This window comes from Lepidochelys kempii, chromosome 6 (assembly GCF_965140285.1).
Source record: "Lepidochelys kempii isolate rLepKem1 chromosome 6, rLepKem1.hap1, whole genome shotgun sequence".
NCBI classification, from domain to species: Eukaryota; Metazoa; Chordata; order Testudines; family Cheloniidae; genus Lepidochelys; species Lepidochelys kempii.
The window spans coordinates 72,439,747-72,460,958 of NC_136385.1; the positions used below are offsets into that span (position 1 = coordinate 72,439,747).

Below are 21,212 nucleotides of genomic sequence, written 5' to 3' on the forward strand. Positions count from 1 at the left end.
AACTTTTGCAAAACACTGATTTTTAAAGATTTGGCAACTTGTTCAATTTAAACAGAAGACCCTGAAAAGATCTTGAGCCACTCTTAGCAATGCTCAGCTGTTTATAGATTTTCTTAGCCAGCATGGTAACTAGACCAACTGAGCAGATGGTTTGTAAGAGATGGGGATTCTCAAGTTATTCTCCTGAGGATTTAGAGAGACACTAGCTCTATTCTGGCCCTTTCAGTACAGCAGGAATTCCCTGAGCACCAGGAATTCTGCACTGAAGGTGATCAAAGCAGTAGCAATGTAGAAGCCCATATGAGTTTCTAAAATGAAAGGAAATCATAGAATCATAGAATATCAGGGTTGGAAGGGACCTCAGCAGGTCATCTAGTCCAACCCCCTGCTCAAAGCAGGACCAATCCCCAATTAAATCATCCCAGCCAGGGCTTTGTCAAACCTGACCTTAAAAACTTCTAAGAAAGCAGATTCTACCACCTCCCTAGGTAACGCACTCCAGTGTTTCACCACCCTCTTAGTGAAAAAGTTTTTCCTAATATCCAACCTAAACCTCCCCCACTGCAACTTGAGACCATTACTCCTTGTCCTGTCATCTTCTACCACTGAGAATAGTCTAGAACCATCCTCTTTGGAACCACCTCTCAGGTAGTTGAAAGCAGCTATCAAATCCCCCCTCATTCTTCTTTTCTGCAGACTAAACAATCCCAGTTCCCTCAGCCTCTTCTCATAAGTCATGTGTTCCAGACCCCTAATCATTTTTGTTACCCTTCGCTGGACTCTCTCCAATTTATCCACATCCTTCTTGTGGTGTGGGGCCCAAAACTGGACACAGTACTCCAGATGAGGCCTCACCAATGTCGAATAGAGGGGAATGATCACATCCCTCGATCTGCTGGCTATGCCCCTACTTATACATCCCAAAATGCCATTGGCCTTCTTGGCAACAAGGGCACACTGTTGACTCATATCCAGCTTCTCGTCCACTGTCACCCCTAGGTCCTTTTCCGCAGAACTGCTGCCTAGCCATTCGATCCCTAGTCTGTAGCGGTGCATTGGATTCTTCCGTCTTAAGTGCAGGACCCTGCACTTATCCTTGTTGAACCTCATCAGATTTCTTTTGGCCCAATCCTCTAATTTGTCCAGGTCCCTCTGTATCCTATCCCTACCTGCCACCGTATCTACCACTCCTCCTAGTTTAGGATCATCCGCAAATTTGCTGAGAGTGCAATCCACACCATCCTCCAGATCATTTATGAAGATATTAAACAAAACCGGCCCCAGGACCGACCCCTGGGGCACTCCACTTGATACCGGCTGCCAACTAGACATGGAGCCATTGATCACTACCCGTTGAGCCCGACAATCTAGCCAACTTTCTACCCACCTTATAGTGCATTCATCCAGCCCATACTTCTTTAACTTGCTGACAAGAATACTGTGGGAGACTGTGTCAAAAGCTTTGCTAAAGTCAAGAAACAATACATCCACTGCTTTCCCTTCATCCACAGAACCATTAATCTCATCATAGAGGGCGATTAGATTAGTCAGGCATGACCTTCCCTTGGTGAATCCATGCTGACTGTTCCTGATCACTTTCCTCTCGTGTAAGTGCTTCAGGATAGATTCCTTGAGGACCTGCTCCATGATTTTTCCGGGGACTGAGGTGAGGCTGACTGGCCTGTAGGATCCTCCTTCTTCCCTTTTTTAAAGACTGGCACTACATTAGCCCTTTTCCAGTCATCCGAGACTTCCCCCGTTCGCCATGAGTTTTCAAAGATAATGGCCAATGGCTCTGCAATCACAGCTGCCAATTCCTTTAGCACTCTTGGATGCAACGCATCCGGCCCCATGGACTTGTGCACGTCCAGCTTTTCTAAATAGTCCCTAACCACCTCTTTCCCCACAGAGGACTGGCCACCTACTCCGCATGCTGTGTTGCCCAGCGCAGCAGTCTGGGAGCTGACCTTGTTCGTGAAGACAGAGGCAAAGAAAGCATTGAGTACATTAGCTTTTTCCACATCCTCTGTCACTAGGCTGCCTCCCTCATTCAGTAAGGGGTCCACACTTAACTTGGCTTTCTTCTTCTTGCCAACATAGCTGAAGAAACCTTTCTTGTTACTCTTAACATCTCTTGCTAGCTGCAGCTCCAGGTGTGATTTGGCCCTCCTGATTTCATTCCTTCATGCCCGAGCAATATTTTTATACTCTTCCCTGGTCATTTGTCCAATCTTCCACTTCTTGTAAGCTTCTTTTTTGTGTTTAAGATCTGCAAGGATTTCACCGTTAAGCCAAGCTGGTCGCCTGCCATATTTACTATTCTTTCGACACATCGGGATGGTTTGTCCCTGTAACCTCAATAGGGATTCCTTGAAAAACAGCCAGCTCTCCTGGACTCCTTTCCCCCTCACATTATTCCCCCAGGGGATCCTACCCATCAGTTCCCTGAGGGAGTCGAAGTCTGCTTTCCTGAAGTCCAGGATCCGTATTTTGCTGCTTACCTTTCTTCCCTGTGCCAGGATCCTGAACTTGACCAACTCATGGTCACTGCCTCCCAGATTTCCATCCACTTTTGCTTCCCCTACTAATTCTTCCCAGTTTGTGAGCAGCAGGTCAAGAAAAGCTCCCCCCCCAGTTGGCTCCTCCAGCACTTGCACCAGGAAATTGTCCCCTACATTTTCCAAAATGTGTTCCTCTGAGGGGTCCAAGCTTCTCTTATGGCACATAAGCTGTAATATAATGGCTATGCAGCTGCTCCATTACAAGCCACTTGGCTGAGGGAGAAATAAATGGATTCCCTTTACTCCTACTCTCTGATTCTTTGCACAAAGCCTGCATCCATTCACCTCAATAGAGTGTTAATACAAACCTAGAGACAACAGTTTAAATTCTCAGCTTCAACTACTTCCTCTGCTGATTGCTTTAGCAGAAACATGCATTTCAACTGAGGCTATGAATGCAGAATGGGTAGAATACCACCTATTTTTCACGCAAACTGATTCATGTACCATCTTAAGACAGATATTGTTCAGAGAAGACTTGGAAGAAACTGCTAAAAGCAGACTCTTAACAGCCAGGCTGGGCCAGATTCATGAAGATCCCATAACTGATCATACTGGCATGGGTTGTAAGCCAGAACCTTCCCCTTTACAGACCTGCCACAGGAAAGGTGGGAAGAAGAGATGAAAAACACTGAGAAAAAGCAGAATAGAAGGGAAAAATCTGTTTCGTGTAAACCATAATTTTGTCAATTACACACAACAGCACCACCTTTAATGGAAAGGATTTTGTCACTGAAATAGCAAGTCTGATGAGAGAAACACAAAACCCACTCAATCTAAAACCTTGTCTACACTACAAAGTTTTGTAGACAAAAGGCATCTTTTGTCGACAAATCAGTGGATGCATACACTGCGATGCGACTTTTGCCAGCAAAAGTGCCTGTTTTGGCAACAAATTAAAACCACCCCGACGAGAGAGACAAGGCTTTTTGCACAAAATTTGTGTCTACAAAGTGCCAGTGTAAATACCATGCTTGATTTTATAGCTTTAATTGGCCTCCAGGAAGCGTTCCACAATGCCCATCGTGACCGCACTGGTCAGCAGTTTGAACTCTACTGCCCTGCAGCCAGGTAAACAATTATTCCCCCTCCCCACCCCGAGAAACACTGGGAATTTTTGAAATTCCATTTCCTGTTTGCTCAGCATGGAGAGGTCTTATCACTTCTTCCCAGGTGACCCTGACAAGTTATTACACAAACGTTTTCCCACTTGGACCACTGCGGAGCTGCTGGGTATATGGGGAGAGGAGGCTGAGCAGTCCTAGCTGCACTTGAGCCGTAGGACTTTTGATACCTATGGGCAGATTTCTCGAGGCTTGTGTGAAAATGGCTATGATCAGGACACGCTGCAGTGCAGAGCAAAGAGAAAGGAGCTGAGGCAGGCGTACCATAAGGTGAGGGAGGCAAACCATCGCTTTGGTGCTGCACCTAAGACCTGCCAGTTCTATAAGGAGCTGGACACTATCCTTGGTGGTGACCCCACCTCCACTGCCAAGAGCTCCATGGATAGTTCAGTAGACCTGGAGGTGGCGGAAAGAGGACCTAACCCAGAGGACCAAGTCACTGATGAAGAGGTGGAGTTAGAGGACGATGTGGAGCAGACAGCCAGGAACTGTTCACCACTTTGGAGGTGTCTAGCCAGTCTCAGCAGTTCCTCTCCAGCGAGCAAGAAACAGGAGAGGAGACACCTGGTAAGTGGCTGTGGTTTGTGTAGTGTGGTGGATTCAGGGTATTGAAATGTACAAGGCTGGCTGTGTTTCTGTGTGCTGGACATTCCCTGTGTAGCTAATCAGTAGGGTAGAACAGGGTGTTGATGCATGCCCAGATCTCACAGGAATCCTCCAGAGAGATCTCTAGGAAAGTTTCCTGGAGGTACTTGGTAATCCGCTGCCGAAGGTTCCTTGGCAGATCTGCTTTGTCCTTCCCCCATAGTAGGAAACTTTCCCGTGCCATTTGGCAATCACTTGTGCAAGGACAAAAAGCAACACACAAGCAAGCAGCATAGGGACCCAGGGAGGAAGCCACAAGCATGTAGTAGATGTACCCTTGCTTCCCTTACTCTCAGCAGTGAAATACCTACTACAATGACCTCCCGCCTGTGGAAAAGTGTGGGAGAATTTTAGAATTTTTCCCCTAGTCGGCTGCACCACAACCCTTGCAGAGTAATTTTTCCCCCCAGGTAAAGCCCCCCAGCCAACACTCATCATGCTTTGGGTGTTCACCAAGATGTGTGCTTATCAAGGGTCAGTGAGAAAGTGATTATGTTACAAAAGGTATTTTACTGAAATGTTTCAATGCTGTGCGTGAACTTAATCATGCTTCTGTGCATTGTTCCTTCTGCTTCAGCAGATGTGGCCTTCAGGAACACAGCACACACCAGCTGAGTGTCTCCGATAAGAAATCGCCCAAGACAGAGCAAAGAAGACATGTTCCGGGAGGAACTGCACTTCTCCAATGCAAAGAAAAGGGAACGAAAGGAGTGCTGGGAAGCCGAAAGGCAGGACAGAAAAAAAAAAAATCAGGAGTTTGTTAAGGATGCTACTGAGCAGATGATTAAAGTCATGGAGGAGCAAATGCAGATGCTGAAATCCTTAATAATGCTGCAGACTGAGTAGATGCGTACCTGCCCTCCCCTGCAGCACATTCAGAATTCTTTTCCATGCCCCTCCCCCACCCCAAACTCCGCCCACACAGTCCTTTCTGCTTTCCCCTTCACTCCACCCCCTTGGACAAACTTTCAAAATGATAGCTGGACATACATGCAGCTCTGAAAGTCTACCTTTCCCTGATACCTCCTTTCCCACCAAGCATCTTTGTGTGTGTGCACTTTCTTGTGCAATAAAAGCAAAGTTTTTGAACGATAACTCATCTTTATTTGTTTCCTATAAATTGAGATAGCAGGCACTACCAATACATACACAGGTAGGTCAAACATTTCCTTACTGGAATGTAAGGCTCCAAATGCCACCATTGCTTCCCAGGAAAACTACATGCAATGTAACATTGCAGCACCAATCGCAGAGATAGACATTACTGGTTCTTATTTTCAATGTTGCCTCAAGGCCTCCCTGATTTGAATTGCTCCCCTCAGGGCCCCTCTGATACCCCTGGTATCTGGTTGCTCAAACACTCCACCCTTGAGCAAACGTTTCACCCTTAACCTCAAAGATTATCCAACATACAACAACATGTGGCTATGACCATGGGAATATTATCTTCATTGAGGTCTAACCTGCCATAAAGGCAGCACCAACACACCTCTAATCTGCCAAAGGCACATTCAACAACTGGCTGAGTAGATGCAGGATGACAGTGGAACCGTTCCTTACTGCTGTCCAGGTTTCCCGTGTAAGGTTTCATGAGCCATGGCTGTAAGGGGTACGCCGGGTCTCCCAGGATCACTACGGGAATTTCAACATCCTCCACTGTAATATTTGGATCTGGAAAGAAAGTCCCTGCTTGTAGCTTTCTATACAGGCCGGTGTTCCTGAAGATGCGTACATCATGCATCTTCCCAGACCACCCTGCGTTGATGTCAGTGAAAAGCCCACGGTGATCCACAAGCACCTACAACACCATGGAGAAGTACCCCTTCCTATTTATGTACTCCATTTCAAGGTGGTCTGGTGCCAAAATTGGAATGTGCATGCCATCTATCGCCCCTCCACAGTTAGGGAAACCCATTTCTGCAAAGCCATCCACTATTTACCGCACATTTCCCAGAGTCACGGTCCTTCTTAGCAGGATGCGATTAATTGCCCTGCACACTTGCATTAATGCAGCCCCAACAGTCAACTTCCTGACTCCAAATTAATTCACAACCGACTGGTAGCAGTTTGGAGTCACCAGTTTCCACACAGTGATTGCCACACGCTTCTCTACCAATAGGGCAGCTCTCATTCTGGTGTCCTTGTGCCACAGTGCTGGGCTGAGCTCTGCACACAGTTCCAGGACGGTGGCTTTCCGCATCCGAAACTTCTGTAGCCACTGCTCGTCATCCCATAACTGCATGACAATACGATCCCACCATTCAGTGTTTGTTTCCTGAGCGCAAAAGCGACAGTCCACCCTCTGCAGTTCTTCTGTGAATGTCAAAAGCAATCTAAAATTGCTCCTATCCGTATCACACATCATGTCAGGCAACTGGGAGTCTTCTTCAGTTAGGAATTTCACGATTCACTGCACTGCCATCCGCAATGTCTTCATGACAGTTATCAGAGCATCGGAGAGCAGTGCAGGATCCATCCCTTCTCACAAAGACGCTGGGGTGCACAGCAAACAAGGGCCATTGAAAAATGCCGGGAAAGACAGCCAGAAGCCCAAGGAACACTGGGAAAGAAAGCAATGCATCATGGGACATTGAGCCCAGTCCCAAGATATGCTGTGATACGCTCCGCCTTCCCACAAGGCCTAGCAGCAGAAGGCATCGAGCTGGACTGTGGGATAGGTATCCACAGTGCCCTGCTCACACTGTCTGTGCTAGTGCCCCAAGTTTGGATGTGCTCTGCTGACAGAGGGTGAGTGTGAACATGCAATACAGATTTTTATTATAGTGCTTTGAGTGTCGACATAACTTTTTTCGACAAAACTCTGTAGTGTAGACGAGGCCTAAGATAGGAAACCAGAAACAACCCCCTGAAAATGACAGAGGAGAATGCTGAGAAGCCCACAGAAGAAAACAAAGAAAGATTACATAATTTCTTTTGACTGTGTGTGGCTTAAATGTGTTGACTACAGATGCAGAGGTAGTTTATGCAGATAATTTCCAGATGCTCCCTCTACAGCTTTCCTCCCACTTCTGGCCCATCCAAGAACTCTCACTCCCTCTGCAGTTTCTTTTCCCTTTCTAACTGTGTGTTGCCCCACTATACAGCTCTCCATGATTTCTGAAAAAATTTCAGGAGCCCAATACTACCTGTTAGATTTACCACTCTAGGCAAAGTATACTCCTTGTTTAACCTCTCAGACCATATAATGGTATTTTAGAAAACAGTAATGGGGAAAGGCAACAGAGAAATGGATTCTCTTTTGTACAGATTAGCTGGCAACAAGTCCCTGAGAAGCAGCAGGAGCTTTAATAGTAGTAGGCAGAGACCACCCTATTATATCCAGCAATGAGGAAACAATGAGGAAACAAGCAATGAGGAAACAAGCTTTTACAGATACTTGAACATCTGAGAGTTACAACATTAAGATGTGTCTAAGTTTTATCTTCTGTAGAGGGAGTGGAAAAATAGAAATTCCATTCCTCACACACTCACCATCTATTTGTTTTTGGTGGCATTGGAGGACATGGATGGCCACCAGTTCACACAGCACAAAGTAATAGATTAATGTAGTCTATAGCCTTGTTAATTAATTAACATAGGAACTGACAGAACAGGACATACTAATTACATCTGGTCTAGTTGTCAGTTTCCAGCAGTAGCGAAATCTGGAAGCCTCAGTCAGTCCTCCTCCTTCCTCTGGTAGATTCTCGAAGAAAGGGGGGGAATCGCTATTAGGAATATTGCACAGCTGCTTTTATGGAATTAGACTCAAAGGGATCAGGTATTTTCTCAGCTACCCTGAGCCTTGGCTTCCTCTGGAGCAACTCTCTCCCAATATCTAGACTGATTCTACCTCCCTATTGTGATGTGATCCCAGCACTGTGATGTTTTTAACAAACCTAAAATTTAGGGGTTGGATTTCTATGTGAGCATGTAAACTCATCAAACCTTAGTCCCCTCATACCTTTGCTTTACACTTCCACATGACGTGAGCAGCAGTCAGTCTTTACCAACTGGTGCCTGTTAGGTCTGACAGTGAAATTTCTGTACTATTTTTTCCTTCCCTCCTTCATTTTTTTGGTTTAAAAATAAATTAAATATAAAAGCTATGCTAATGCAATCTCAAAGTAACACACTGCAAATCACAAACCCAGTAAGATTTAAGACTTCCAGCAATACTTCCAGCTGTAGTTTCTATTCTTGTTTCTGTATACATTTTACACACCACACAACACACAGGATGCGCAACAATGAGTTAATGTTGCTGTAGGATTTGTGATTTTACCTGTGTAACCTTGATGGTGCGTCAATTGTTCTTTCAATTTAATATCAATATTGTAACACACCAGTTTCTGTACAGATTATTAGTTATTTGTATTACTGTAGCACCTAGGAGTCCCAGTCATGGGCCAGGACTCAATTGTGCTAGGTACTGTACAAACAAAACAGACAGATCCTGTCCCAAAAAACTTATAAGCTAAATATGAGACAGGTGAATAGACTGGGGAAGACAAGGAAACAATGAGAGAATCTTGGACAGAATGATCAACAGTGGTCTCAGCACACTAACAGCGTACACACTGTCAATATATTGTAGGCACCATGGCAAAGGAGAATTTCAAGGAGGTATTCAAAGGAGAACAACAAAGTGGCTTTGTGAATGTTTACAGGGAGCTCCTCCCAACTACAGGGACAGCATGGGATTACACACGAAAGTGCCTGTTTGAAAGATCGTCACAGGCCAGTAGGAGGCAGGACTTCATCTCTCCATAGCAAATGAGAGAAGTAGGTTGGGGACTGATCATGAGGGACCACAAAGGTGAAAACATGCATTTTATGTCTGATGTGATAGAGAATGAGGAGCCAGATGAGGAATACGAAGAGGCTGTGACATGGTCAAAGCAATGGACTAAGAGAAGGATCTTTGCAGCACTATGAACAGGGAAAGATTGCATTTGCCCACACCAGGAAAAAACAAAACAAAACCAATGTTGCAATAATTTACACACAAGGCAAATTAACTGAAACTATAGTGAACAACAGAATTATCAGACACAGAGATGAATGTGATATGTTGGGGAAGAGTCAACACACAGCATTTGTAAAGGGAAAATCATACCTCATCAATCTATTAGAATTATTTGATGGTGTCAACAAGCATGTGGAAAACGATCCAGTTGATATAGTGTACTTGGACTTTCAGAAAGGTTTTGACTAAGTCCCACACCAAAGGCTCTTAAACAAAGTAAGGGATCATGGAATAAGAGGGAAGGCCTGTGACAGTCTGTACGTTTAGATTCACCCTTTTTACAAGACTGAGAAATTTTGTACAAATTATGCCTTGTGAGGTATCATTTGAAAACTCAGGATGTGCTCATCATTATTGTCCTGGTAAAATGTGTGTGGCAACACTGTATGTAAAATTATAAGAGTCTACTGTATAACGTTAGTGAAACATATTCCAAGTTTAGAAAAGCAGGCACAAACAGTTCCTTGAAGACAAAAACCAAACTGATGCCTCAGCTAGGTATAAACAAAAATCAAATGAACCATCACCTGGTTAAGTGGCCATTCTTTAGCAGGAAAAAGGGGTGTGAGCAAGAAATTTATATCCTGACAGTGGAACAGCTGGAAGTTCCCATGCAAACAGACTTGCTGTCGCCTGAATCCCAGTTGGAGATGATTCTCAAAGAAGGGGAATGCTATAAGAAAGGGGAACACTCTCCAGATTATTTTTCTCCCCTCATCTCTAACTCACGGCATCAACAAACACTTGAAAGACAAAGAAAGCATCACTGAACTGGGGGGGACTCCTGGCTGAAAAGAATCCAGCCAGGCTGCCATAAGCATGTGGTGAGAGAAACCTTTTTGCTTTAAATTCACTTAGCTTTTAAGTATTAATTTGCATTTTACCTTTTATTTCTTTGTAACCATTTCTGACTTTTATACCTCATTACATGCAATCACTTAAAATCCATCTTTCTGTAGTTAATAAACTTGTTTTATCGTTGTATCTAAACCAGTGTACATTTGGATTAAAGTGTTTGGGCAACTTTATTTGAGATAGTCTGTCATTTTATTAATAGAAAATGATGTTATCTATAAGCTTGTATTGTCCAGAAGGAAAGAACTGGGTAGTATAAGACGTACATTCTGGGGACAAACCTGGGACTGGAAATTTGCTGGTGTCACTATGCACTATAATTCAGGAGTGAATGGCTAGAGCACTCTCATAACTCAGCTGGCAGTAATTTACATGCTAGAGGCCGTGTGTGAGCAGGCCAAGAGTGGTTGCTCTCACAGCAAAGCAGCGTAAAATGCACCTAAGGTTGGAGAATTGAGAGGACACAGCTGTTCAGCAGTCCAGATTGTACCCTGAGTAATGTCACATGGTCTTCTCATGAGTCAGTAGCTGGTTAGAAGACAGGAAACAAAGGGTAGGAATGCATGCTCAGTTTTCACAGTGGAGAGAGGTAAATAGCAGGGTCCCTCAAGGATCTGTACTGGGACCAGTGCTGTTCAACATATTCATAATAAATGATCTGGAAAAAGGTGGCAAAGTTTGAAGATGATACAAAATTACTCGAGATTGCAGTCAGCTTTGGATTTAACTAAGAGTTACAAAGGGATCTCACAGAACTGGATGACTGGGCAACAAAATGGCAGATGAAATTCAATGCTGATAAAAGGAAAATAGTGCATGTTGTAAAACATAATCCCAACTATACATAAGAAATTATGAGGTCTAAATTAGCTGTTACCACTCAAGAAAGAGATACTGGAGTCATCACAGATAGTTCTCTGAAAAACATCTGCTGAGTAGCAGTAGTAGTCAAAAAAGCTAACAATGTTAGGAACCATTAGGAAATGGATAGAAAAGATAGAAAATATAAGGCCACTAGATAAATGTATGGTACGCCCAAGCCTTGACTACTACATGCAGTTCTGGTAGCCCCATCCCAAAAAAAAAAAAGGATATTAGAATTGGAAAAGACACAGAGGAGGGCAACAAAGATGATTAAGGGTATGGAACAGCTTCCATACGAAGAGAGATTAAAAAGACTGGGTCTGTTCATCTTAGCAAAGAGACAACTAAGCAGGGATATAACAGAGGTCTATAAAAGCATGAATGGTGTAGAACAAGTGAATAGGGAAGTGTTATTTACCCCTTCACATAATACTAGAACCAGGGGTCACCCAATGAAATTAAAAGGCAGCAGGTTTAAAACAAACCAAAGCAAACACTTCTTCACACAACAAACAGTCAACCTGTAGAACTCATTGTCAGACGATGTTCTGAAGGGAAAAAGTATACATGGGTTTAAAAAAGAACTAAAGAAGTTCATGGAGGATAAGTCCATCAATGGCTATTAGCCAAAAGGGCCAGGACACAACCCTATGCTCTCGGGGTCTCTAAACCTCCAACTGCCAGAAGCTGCGAATGAATGACAGGGGATGTATCATTTGATAGCTGCCCTGTTCTGTTCATTCCCTTTGAAGCATCTGGCACAGGCCACTGTCAGAAGATGCGATATTGGGTTAGATGGACAAGTGGTCTGACCCATTATGGCCATTCTTATGTTCTTAATTCATAAACTTACCTTCTCTTCAGCACTTCCCTCTTCTCTATCCGGTTAAACAGCTCCTGTTCCCTCTCCTTCTCGGTCATCTGTTCCAGCCGAGCTCTGTCCTCTTCATCTCCCATCAGGTCCTCCCCATAGCCATCATGGAACTCCTCATCTTCAGATGATGAATCTGAATCTGAGCTGGAGGAGGAGCTGTTGCTCTCAGAATCAGACACTTCACCTGAAATGAAACCATGGGACAGTTATGTTATGCTGCAGTAAAACTAAGTACTCCAGCTTGGCCCTACCAAGAAGGGATGTGGAATATGGCATCTGTATTAGTTCTCCACTATGCTAGTAACAATAGTATGGAATAAGGAATCAGAATAAAGCCAATTAAATTGAAAGACAATACATTTAAAAACTCAAAATGGAATACTCAGTAGTGCATTTTGTGTGAAAACAATCTTCAAAGTATCATGGAGTCCAAGGATTTTACAGAATTTCCAAGAGATTATGGTGTCACTGCTGTTCCACCATAATGTCCACTTAAAGATGCAATGAAGTTTTCATTTTGACAGGACTGTTAAAAATGTATTTTTCCTGAAACGTAGAAGTAACAAAAATATTGAGTGACAGAGTATGTGAATTTTTCATTGTTTTGATGTAGATCAGGTTGACACACCCTGAATAATAAGATGTCAAAAGTGACTATCAGTTTTGAATTTTTCAATCGCTTTTGACAAGAACGTTAAAGTCCTGTGATCTGATTTTTGCCCCATATATTACTTTACATCTGCTAAGTAGGACACAGAACCTACTTTTAAGTGGCATTAAGTTTCCAACAAGTTAGTTTTAATACACCAACATGAAGCTGACAGCTTAAGCACGGTTGACATCACCATTCCCATAGTTGTTGAAACAACAGAATGTTGTCTGCATAGGACTTCAGGGGACAACATTGCTAAGCTACAACACAGGCTAGAGCTGAGACAGACTACCCAAATGGATAGTTCCTTGAGGGGACCTTAAGTTCATCTCTCAACTCAACTAATGGTAGTTTATAGTTCCATACCCTTCACCACCCTTATTGCTAGGCAACCCAAGAAGGCAATTAAAACTGCCAATACCTCCCCACCAACACTTTACAAACAAATTAGCTTCAGGCACTGCTGAGAACAGAGCCCAGGCCTCTGATATGACCACCCAAATATTACCCAGCCATACTGCACCACAGATTAATTGTTCCACATTGTTATTTTAACCAATACACCATATTGCCCTCGCAGAGTCACGGATAGAATCTTGGATTCCTGACCCCATTCCCAACAGATACTAAAAAGCAATACAGTCCTAGGGCCCTATGAAACCCATTTCATTATTGTGGATTTTCAGATTTATTATTTTCTGATTGTTTTTTCCCCCCCATTTAAAAAAAATCCATCTTTATGGGGTTTTTTAAATCAAAATTGTTTGATACATTGACAATTAAGTCACCTTACCGTAAATGCATAAAAATGTTCAGATTTGGACTGCAATGGGAAAAATTGATTTTACAAAAACAGTCCTACCATTTGAACAAAACATCCTGCAGATATACAGCAACATATTTTAAATCACTTTTTAAAGTTGTGCTCAGTAATGTGACCAAACTGACACTGCTGAACAGTAACACAAGCCCACAGAAGTAAGAGCTCTTACAGTGTCAATTCAACTGAATTCATATTTGAATAATTAAAAAATTTTAAAAATGCACAAAGCATAAATATTTCATCCTTGGAGCAGTTGCCATTTTAAATTAAACTCAGTACTTTCAAACTTCCTATATTCTGAAGGAATACTTAAATTCATTTTGAATGCGATTAAATAATTTTGAACTATCATATCAGTTTATTGCCGAGTCGCATTACAAATTGACAAACTTAAATGTCATTTTTGCCATCTCTGGCAGACATCTCCACTATGATACAACATGGTTAGCCTCGTAATGTTTTCTTCAGAAAGTGATTCCCTCTTGGCTGTAAGTAGATTTTTATATTTACTAAAGCTTCTTTCTGTGTCTACAGAGCTGACAGAGAAAAAGACATAAGGGTAGGACAATCTCTGCTATTTTAGGCGCTCTTCCCTTCATAACCTTCCAGTAAGTGCAAAGGCACAGTGCATCTGGGACAGGTTCATTCTGAGTGCTGCACAGAAATACCAGCCATTGTTTATACAGTTCTGGTGAGGGGTGGGTGAGAGGTGGTAGCTTGCTGTACTGATCAATGTTTTGTTGCATGGCTGGAGTTTGCCTGAGAGCTGCAACTCCTGTGAAACTAACACAGCAAGGAACTGAGTTCTCAAAAGCTTTATTTAAATCCCAGATGCTGGCCCTTCTTCCCTAGCCCTTGCACTCACGGGTGGCCCTAGCGCCCTGCATGTCCCTCCCCACACCCTAGCCCCTGCACCCCTGTCCCAGCATCCACTGGTCTCTTACCTCCGGGGCTGCAGATAGCTCAGCTGTGTAGCCTGCACTGCCCGTCTGCCACTGCGGTCCTAATGCCGGGGAGAGCCTGGATTCTGTATTATTTTGATTCCAGGATTCCGTCTGAGTTCTCATTAATGGAGATTTCATAGGCCCCTACATCCCACAACTTCAAACTTGCAATCTAGCACAAATCCTTAAATAAACTCATATGCTTTTATTTCAACAGATTGGCATATCTAACTGTCACACAGTTTCATTCACTTAGGAAATTATTCTGCCTTAACATTGCTGTGGTCACTGTTAAGTTTTTCAGTTAGAGTGAGTTTGATAAAGCTGGGGAACATATTGTTTTTCAGTATTTGTTGGAAATGGAAGTAACAACCCTTAAACTTGTCAGAATGTTATCACCACCACGGTTGGCATTATGAAAGTGGCGTAGAATACGGGCGAGTTTTCCCTTAATTTATTTTAATTAGAGATGTGGGATGTGTCTGGATACAAAAGATGTGCCTGGATGCAACAAGAACTGTCATTGAAAGCTTTTCTTTGCATTAACATGGATTACAGCACCTTCCTCTGAAATATCTGTTACCAGCCATTGTTCAAGACAGAATAATGGAATAGATAAACAATGGGTCTAACATCTTCCTAGATCTTTTCCATTCCCAGGTACCTGCCTGACATTTTTACTATAAACAAAGTTACACTTGATTTTTCTTCTACAATTTCAGCAACACATAGTATAGAATTTTGATACAGTGTATAGGATAATGAGCAGTCTTATAGGAATACATAATTAAGTATTCCCCATACAGCACAGTACCTGCAATAACAGCCAAAGGAAAAGTTTATGGGAGTGTGGGCAGGAAATGAGGAGGAACATCCATGGGAATAAAAGATCATGGGCCCTAAAGGGGAGGAACAAACTAGAGGGCCTAAAAACTCTACCCTTCCCATCTTTAATTTCTAACACAGATTGAGATAGGTTTAACATTTTTCTGTTAAAGTACTATTTAGTATTTTTAATAGGTGCTTTCAGCAATACTTTAGTCAACTACATGCAGTTTGAGGTCAGCTCCGAGTCACCGCAAGTCTAAAAATTATTTGACAAGATCATCCAGATTACTGGAGGGTAACACAAGTATTCTGAAGATGATTTGGGGTATCACTGACATACTGAATAGCACATAAAATGAAGTAGCTTCATTCTGAGTAGCACTGGCACCTAGTGCACAAGGAGTGTTTTCTTACCCTCTTCAGGTGCTGAACTCTCAGCTGAGCTGTCTTTGTCTGAGCTGCCTGAGGAGGCAGCTTTGTTCATCTGTTTCTTCATAGCTCCCTTCTTCTCTACTTTGCCAGCTTTTCCCTTCTTTTTGTTTTTAGAACCTCCAACAGTCCACTGAAAAGTAAAAGGAAAGGACAGAAACATGAGACAAGACACTGGAAGACCCCACTCACTATCCTCTAAAATAATCAGTACCACACCACAGTATAAGAAATACAGTTTTGAGACGCATCCCAATATACAGACAGCTGGAAGACAAATCAGTGCTACAAGAAAACTGAGGCAAATGGCAAGCCGTGCATTCATCCCATCAGACTTAACAATCAGTCACATGAAAATCACCCAGATTTTTACCAGCTGCTTAACAGATGGCTCATATTGATAGGACAAAACAGTTTTAAGTCACAGGAAGGTCCCCAAACTCTAAAATCATAGTTTTGTAATATTTAACAGCAAATCTGAGCCGTGAGGGCTTTTACTCAGAAAAACAAGTTTACCGATATAGCTGGACATTGCCTATTCAGTGTTTTAGCTTTAGTCTCCCACTATTAAACAGGCAAAAGCGATTGATTTGTTTCCAGATCAAGTTTATTCAAGAAGCATATTTTAGATTCCACTAAGGGAAAGAGGTAGAGAATCAGAATCCTGCAAAAAAGTCCTCACCCTCAACCCCACCAGGAATACACAGAACAGACAAGTATCAGATGTGCAAGTAATTGCAGCTTTTCTTGCCCCAAGATTAATGCATGAAACACCATATGCAGTAATACAAAATATTTCCACATACATAAGAGACACAGTAACCGCTGCAACAGGAACTATAAATTTAGTTTGACTTCTATACTTAAAAGGCTCAACTTCAGCATTCTCTTAACATCCTTCTCTGCTTGTTAATATGCTTAAATTATAAGCTTCCTGGGGCAGGACTGTACCTTCTTGTAAGGGGGTGGGTCGATGAGGTTCTGTGGCCTGCAATATGCAGGAGGTCAGACTAGAGGATCATGATGGTCCCTTCTGACCTTAAAGTCTGTAAATGTGTATGGAGGGCACCTAGGACATGGTGCAAAAAGATTAACATTGTGTCCTTGTAGTTGCACAAATTCCTTTTACCTTCTATTATACAGTATATTTTTATATTAGGTTTCTTCATCATCCCTAACCACTCATCACCCAGTCACAGCTGACCAACCAACAAGAAGGGTCAACGATCATTCAGTAAACATATACTGTGTTCATGTGCTCTGGTCCATCATTAACTGCCAGTAGTCTTTTGCTTTTGAGAATTCCCACTTGATATGAAAGAAGGTTCCTTTATCTCCGAAAGGGGTAAGAGTTTTAAAATTTTTGTATCTTGACACCATGCCATTACATTAACCTCATCCCCATGACCACCCCAGTCAGGGTCCACTGACGTTATTTAAGCAACCAGTCCATTAAACAGAAACTCCTTGTGGTATAACAACAGATATCCTTTTGCATGAATGAGATCTTGCACTCAAGACCATTCCCCCAGGCTATTTTAAAAAGAGAGGGGATACAAAACTACTGCCTAATTAATAGGGCTGTCAATCACAGGTAACACATGCAATTAACTCAAAAATTAATTGTGATCAATTGCACTGTTAAACCATAGAATACCAATTGAAATTTATTAAATATTTTCAAATATATTGATTTCCATTACAACACAGAATACAAAAGTATACAGGGCTCACCTTATATTATTTTATTACAAATACCTGCACTGTAAAAATGAAAAAAAAAAATAGTGTTTTTCAATTCACCTTATACATGTACTGTAGCGCAATCTCTTTATCATGAAAGTGCAACTTAGGAAAAAAAAACCTATGTTTGTGTTACAAAACTGCTCTCAAAAACAAAACAATGTAAAACTTTAGAGCCTACAAGTCCACTCAGTCCTACTTCTTGTTCAGCCAATCGCTAAGACAAACAAGGTTTTTACATTTACAGGAGATGCTGCTGTCTGCTTCTTATTTACAATGTCATCTGAAAGTGAGAATAGGCGTTCACATGGTGTTTCTGTAGCCAGCATTGCAAGGTATTTATTTACGTGCCAGATATGCCCAACATTCATATGCCCCTTCATGCTTTGGCCACCATTCCAGAGGATATGCTTCCATGCTGATGTTGCCCGTTAAAAAATATTGTGTTAATTAAATTTGTGACTGAACTCCTTGTGGGAGGACTGTATATCTTCAGCTCTGTTTTACCCGCATTCTGCCATATATTTCATATTATAGCAGTCTCGGATGATGACCCAGCACAAGTTTGTTTTAAGAACACTTTCGCAGCAGATTTGACAAAACGCAAAGATGATATCAATGTGAGATTTCTAAAAATAGCTACAGCACTCGACACAAGGTTTAAGAATCAGAAGTACCTTCCAAAATCGGAGAGGGACGAGGTGTGGAGCATGCTTTCAGAAGTCTTAAAAGAGCAACATTCAGATACAGAAATTACAGAACTAGACCAACAAAAAGGGAAATCAACCTTCTGCTGGTGGCATCTGACTCAGATGATGAAAATGAACATGCGTCGGTCCACTCTGCTTTGGATCGTTATTGAGCAGAACCCATCATCAGAATGGACGCATGTCCTATGGAATGGTGGTTGAAGATGAAGGGACATATGAATCTTTAGCAATTCTGGCACATAAATATCTTGCGATACCGGCTACAACAGTGCCATGCAAACACCTGTTCTCACTTTCAAGTGACATTGTAAACAAGAAGCGGGCAGCATTATCTCCTGCAAATTGTAACCAAGTTTGTTTGTTCGAGCGATTGGCTGAAGTAGGACTGAGTGGACTTGTAGGCTGTGAAGTTTTACACTGTTTTGTTTTTCAATGCAGTTATTTTTTGTATATAATTCTATATTTGTAAGATCAACTTTGATGATAAAGAGATTGCACTATAGTACTTGTATGACGTGAATTGAAAAATAGTATTTCTATTGTTTACAGTGCAAATATTTGTAATAAAAAATATAAAAAGTGAGCACTATATACTTTGTGTTCTGTGTTGTAATTGAAATCAATATATTTGAAAACATAGAAAACATCCAAAAATATTTAAATTGTATTCCATTATTGTTTAATCGCGCGATTAATCACAATTAATTTTTTTAATCGCTTGACAGCCCTACTAATTAAGTATTATTAGGAGACCGTGTCAGACCTGAACGTAGTCTCATACATACCTCAGACTGCACCTGTTATTCCTTTTGGCACATATCAACTCCCATCCTCCCTGCCTGCAATCAGTGGTCACATAAATCAAATTTGACTTTGTTCTCCTTCAGCAAGTACCCTTTTTCATCCAGTTAGCCTGCCATTCCTAGAATGCATGGACACCACAGATTTCTGAATTATCTCTCTTGATACTCAGTTATAGACTTTATCCTCTGATCTGTCAACAACTTCTTATTTTTCCAGCTCTTGATTTCTATGTTCCCTCTTTCATCCTCTCCATACAGTTCTCCACAATCAACAGTTACTTAGTGCTGTGCAGTACATTCTCTTCCTATGTTTAAATATCCTTTGCTCATCAGTTTATGGGGGAGGCTCCATCACTTCCAGAGTTTTTGAAATGTATACAAGTACTATAGACTGATCAAACAGCTAAAGTATATTTGTCTCAAAACCTACTAGCAGCTATTATGAATACTAACGACCAATGATCTTGTGAGATCTTGGGATAGTGAGATTTGACAGATGACTAGCAAGGTGTTTATCGGTGTATTCCATGCTCTCAGCATCCCTCTAAGTGTTCCACTTAGTGTCACAGATGTTAAAGACCTGCAACAACCATGCAATTTCTTTATGTATTTTTTTCTTTTAACATTAAACTCTGCCCTGCTTCCACATGGCTGTTCAGCAGGGAAAAAAGCAGAGAGGGAATGAAGTAGAACATGACAGATAGCTAGCTTCCTTCCCCACATTTCCACCTCACAAGATATGATATAGCAGAGGTGCTGCTGCATTTCACTTAAGAGGCCAATGAGTTGCTGAATAGTTATAATTATGTCTGCTACCGATCATTTACTTAGAAGCACACTTCTCACCAAAGCAGAGGAAGCCCCAGAGGATCCGCAAGAATAGAGAGGTGACAATAGCGTACTGACAGGTTTCAGAGTAGCAGCCGTGTTAGTCTGTATTCGCAAAAAGAAAAGGAGTACTTCTGGCACCTTAGCTTATGCTCAAATAAATTTGTTAGTCTCTAAGGTGCCACAAGTACTCCTTTTCTAATAGCGTACTGCTGACTCTCAGCAGAAACACTGGACTAGTTTACAAATCTGGGGATGGAGTACATAAGCAACTGGATAATTGACTGAAGGAGAACAGTCATGGCCCTGTCCCTCCCTTCTTGCAAACCCCACCATGCCAAGAGCACCAAACACAGCAGAATTTAGCCATAATGAAAGAAGAGGAGAGATGAAGAAGATTTTCCACGGTTACCTTCTTGCTAAGACAACTCCCCTCTCTTGCGTACAAGATATTTTATGTCAGAGCCTGCACTTATGGAAAAAGTCTACTGCCATGATCAAGGTGCATGAATAGCACATGATGGAGCAGAAATATGTACTTCATCTTAAAATTCAGTGTGGGTGAAAACTGAACACTTTGCTTTATTTTTCCTGCAATTTACAAACCCATTTATTTTCATATTTTGTGCACAGTGAATATGGAGGTCTGACGACTGAATCGTGATGCAATCAAATCCTAAATTAAACTTCAGAATATGTATGGACAGGTTTTTTTTATTTGTATTTATTCAGAGTCAAAAAACTGAATATAAATACTTGCGCAAAGCGACAAGACAGTCAATGACGAGGAACTGAATTTTTCACATCCCCAAGATGTACACTACATTTAGAACAAATCAGCAGTGTGCCAGAAAATCAGAATGCATAAGTGATTAAAAGCCAACAGTCATCAAATAAAATAATGTACTTGTTAATAATACCACCTAGCTCTGATATAGCATTTTTCATCTGTAGATCTCAAAGATGTACTAAATATATTAGAAAGTCATTGGAATGAAGCTTCACAGCATCATCTCCTTCTTTAAAGACTTAACACCACAGTTTTGTTTCAATCCTTGTTTTCTATAAATGTCTCAGCAGGAGAACTATAGCCAAACACATTCTTCCTACTCATTTATATTTATTGGAAGAACACTTTACTACGTGCTAGAAATTTGGGAGAATGGCTGTTTATCATTGGTCTACACTAGTGGTTTTCAAATTGTCAAAATGTTCTTTCTTGCAATTATAGAAAGAAGAATTCCACAGCTCCTGGTGTGACCATTTTTAAAAGGGTGGAATGAACCATCACTCCACTTAGAACAGAAGAACTGAAGAAACTTCCTGCAGAAAGATGTTTGTAAAGCTAACTGTAACATTTCCAGACTCTTGAGCCCAACATTGCAACTGAATATTTTTACTCATGTAGTTGCGCAAACAGCTTGTTAATTTTTCTGTCTTACTGGGTCATTTTTATTTTAATTTTTCATAAAAATGAAATTAGGAGGCACCGATCCCCAG

At 41.7% G+C, this 21,212-nt stretch overlaps 1 protein-coding gene across 2 annotated transcripts in view; it reads right to left on the bottom strand.

The window, feature by feature from the left end:
* Window positions 1–21,212, bottom strand: part of RTF1 (RTF1 homolog, Paf1/RNA polymerase II complex component) — a 54,452-nt gene that overhangs the window by 28,337 nt on the left and 4,903 nt on the right. For both annotated transcript variants that reach the window (XM_073348711.2, XM_073348712.2), the window contains 2 exons: window positions 15,614–15,761; window positions 11,932–12,136 (listed from right to left, as the gene is read on the bottom strand). In XM_073348711.2, coding sequence (XP_073204812.1) covers window positions 11,932–12,136; window positions 15,614–15,761 — 353 coding nt within the window. The remainder of the gene's footprint in view (window positions 1–11,931; window positions 12,137–15,613; window positions 15,762–21,212) is intronic.